The 3410-nt window shown below is 47.4% G+C and overlaps 2 protein-coding genes across 2 annotated transcripts; both read left to right on the forward strand.

Annotated features, from left to right (window-relative positions):
• Window positions 1-196: 196 nt before the first annotated feature.
• Window positions 197-2449, forward strand: LOC106817087 (DPH3 homolog). Its single transcript, XM_014821734.1, has 3 exons — window positions 197-407; window positions 1094-1168; window positions 2361-2449. The coding sequence occupies exons 1-3, from the start codon at window positions 300-302 to the stop codon at window positions 2427-2429; spliced, it is 252 nt and encodes an 83-aa protein (XP_014677220.1). The 5' UTR covers window positions 197-299; the 3' UTR covers window positions 2430-2449.
• Window positions 2450-2515: 66 nt separating this feature from the next.
• LOC106817086 (iron-sulfur cluster co-chaperone protein HscB, mitochondrial-like) lies at window positions 2516-3356 on the forward strand. The gene has a single exon (XM_014821733.1). It carries the CDS (start codon window positions 2535-2537, stop codon window positions 3336-3338), a length of 804 nt encoding a protein of 267 aa, XP_014677219.1. The 5' UTR covers window positions 2516-2534; the 3' UTR covers window positions 3339-3356.
• The last annotated feature ends 54 nt before the right edge of the window (window positions 3357-3410 follow it).

Raw genomic sequence — 3410 nt, forward strand, 5'->3', positions numbered from 1 at the left:
GGGGGTCTGGGGGCATGCCCCCCCAGAAAATTTTGAAATATTTAAGCCATTTTGGGCCAATATTTGAGCCGTTTTGGGGGGGGGGCGACCGCCCCCACCGCCCCCCCTGGCTACGCGCCTGGCTCTCATGTGACATGTGAATAATTTTGTGGTCGGCTCTCATGTGAATAATTTTCAACATTTGATGACAGATGGCGCGGCGATCGTCCCTGCAGAAATGCATCCCAAATGGGTGTTGTTACAATGTCATGTGTGTGTTGATTTCCACATCTGCGTCGTTTTAGTTAGAAATGTGACAAATGTCTGTATTTCATGACGAAGTCGAAATAGAAGACTTCGAGTTTGACGAAGAAAGCGACACATATTACTATCCTTGCCCATGTGGGGATAAATTCGAAATAACAAAGGTAAATACAGCAACTCCAAGTGCAAGTCCTCCAAGTTCGTATGAAAAGTATTGCCATTGGCAGTGTCTAAACGACCGGACCCGGTTTCGGAGTCCTGCAAACTAAACAACCGTGATTGATAAAATAAATAAGTGACAAAATTAGCCAATCAGAGGCGATATCCGGTTCTTTAGATTACTGATGTGTGGAGCCGGATCCGGTTGTTTAGACACTTCCAAAACAAAAGTAAACACACACAACGAGACAACTGACAAGTAAAGCTAAATTCCAACTTCCAAGGCTGTTTCGCTGGCTGCCTAACATACGGTTTGGTAGGAGTGGTTCTCTAACGCGAAGGTATTGATTATCGGCCAGTGGAGATCCTGTATCAAAATGCGACGTTGTAAATTATCTGGTCAATAATTCATTAATTGCTTTGGTATTGCCAGGTCCAGGATGGCAGGAATGGGTATTGTTAATAATAATACTAGTGCACGAAGGGTCGTTGTCGTATAATGGCGTATAATAATATGTACCTGAGGTAACCATCTGATATGGTTAGGGTGTTAGGGTTAGGGAGTAGACGTAGGCGACTTACTCGCCGACACCTCGGGTACTACATATACGACAACGACCTCTTCAGCATTACTAGTACGTATTAGTTTAGTAATACTAATAGTAATATTTATATCGTTTGTAAATTTCAGGAGATGCTAGAGATGGGAGAAGAAGTAGCTACGTGTCCTAGTTGCTCTTTGATTATACGAGTTATTTATGATCCAGTAAGTGAATGTCAGTAAAGCCTCATTTTAAACATCGTAATGTGTGACTGGTGGCATTTGAAGTGAAACACTTGACTGTTGATGTTGGATGATTGTTTTGCAATACAACATTGAATTTTTCTATTCTTTGGTAAATAGCCAAATGGTGCAATGGTAAATAGCAACACTATTTAATGGTAAAATTTGATATAATTGTCTCCATCCATAACAGTTAGATGATATTATCAGGAGCTAATAATGACAAAGGAGTAAGACAGCGATTTGGTACTGATTTCACTACATTTTTATTGTACGAGTTTGATGTGAATAAAAATACAAATGTATACAAACATGAGCTTATTTTGTTCACTGGTCCTTATTCTATCTTCCGGTAGTATTACAAACCGCGTAGCTTCCCTCGTTTTGACATAATTCGTACTTTTGCACGACATGGTTTTCAGGTTAATTACCGTATTCTGGCGAGGCCAAGCTCTAAATTCGCACACACAGGCTGACACAGCTACTTGAAGGAGGCACAGCAGGGATCGCCTCAGGCAGCGCCAGCGGCAACTGTATGCGGACGGTTGCTATGCAAAACACATGTGCGAAAAGCTACAATCGGCTGGAGCGTCAGTTTACTCATAACGATTCATACACATCATTCCTCCGCGGGTGAAATAGTTCAGATATTTTACAAGCACAGCGTTTATTTAAAAAAAACTGCGGGATTCAACCATAAAAACAAAGCATTCTAACTATAGTTTAAATGTAAAATAGTTTTAATTTTTAAACCAAGCATGGGTGCAACGTAACTTAATTTCTAGGCGAATTTTCTGCACTCGACTAGGCTACGGCCGAAAAGCCCTGGCGCGCCTCCTTCAAGTAGCTGTGTGTGCGAATTTGGAGCTTGGCCTCGCCAGAATACAGTAACTAACGTGAAAACCATGTTGTGCAAAAGTACGAATTATGTCAAAACGAAGGAAGCTACGCGGTTTGTAATACTACCGGAAGATAGAATAAGGACCAGTGAACAAAATAAGCTCATGTTTGTATACATTTGTATTTTTATTCACATCGAACTCGTACGATAAAAATGTAGTGAAATCGGTACCAAATCGCTGTCTTACTCCTTTGTCATTATTAGCTCCTGATATTATGTAATGACTAAATAACTGTGGAAATTTGACGTGATACATCTGCTGTATTTTCACAGGAAGATTTTGACACAGAGGAAGAAGCAGCTTCTATCAGCAAAGTCGAACTAGAGGTGGTCAGTAAGTAGGCAGCATCCAGAGCAAACTGTTTGTGCCATTGACGTTAACACAGACTGCCTTTGCAATCAACATTAACACGGACCTACACACTCGTACGACGTAAACCTCACACGATGACAACGCTGCTACGAAGCTATCTCATGTCCGAGTGTCGCCGGCTGATGACTCGATCGCTTCCTTCCGCCGCGCAATCCGCGGGGGCGCCTCCGCGCAGTGGCATCCACATGTGTGTCGCGCGACGGGCGACCCCGCGCGGTGGCGCCCCCGCGCCGCGCGCCTACGTCTCCTGCCTCGACTGCAAGTGGCCGCCGGAGACGCGCGAGTGCTGGAAGTGCAAGCGCGTGACAGACCGCATGCGCGAGATGTTCTTCTGCACACCATGCGACGTCGTACAGTCGCCCGACCCGGCCGCTAACTACTTCGACGTGATGGGCATCGCCGCGACCTTCGACATCGACCTTGCGCAACTCCGCTCGCGCTACCGCGACCTCCAGACGAAGCTGCACCCGGACAAGTACGCGCAGAAGTCGGACACGGAGCGCGCTTACTCCGCGCTGCAGTCGACCGCCGTCAACAAGGCGTACTGGCGTCTCGCGGACCCGCTCAAGCGAGGACTATACCTCCTCGAGCTCAACGGCATGGGGTTCCGCGACGGAGAGGTGGAGGTGGACGAGGGGTTCCTGCTCGACGTGATGGAGACGAATGAGGCGATGGCAGCGGCGGCGAGCGTCGAGGCGCTGGCGGCGATCGGCGAGGAGAACGAGCGAGAGATGGCGGCACTCGTGCGCGACGTGGCGGCGGCGTTCGCTGACGACGACGTGACGCGCGCTCGCTGGCTGCTCGCATGCATGAAGTACAGAGACAACATCGGTGACAAGATCAAGCAGATCAGACAGGAACGATTTGGCATCGTGTGAACGCGCGCGCGGATGGTAGTGGGGTGAGGGTGGGGATGTAGGTTGGGCGAGGGTGGGGGCAGGGTGAGGATG

This window comes from Priapulus caudatus, unplaced genomic scaffold, assembly GCF_000485595.1.
Source record: "Priapulus caudatus unplaced genomic scaffold, Priapulus_caudatus-5.0.1 Scaffold1591, whole genome shotgun sequence".
Taxonomy (NCBI): Eukaryota; Metazoa; Priapulida; class Priapulimorpha; order Priapulimorphida; family Priapulidae; genus Priapulus; species Priapulus caudatus.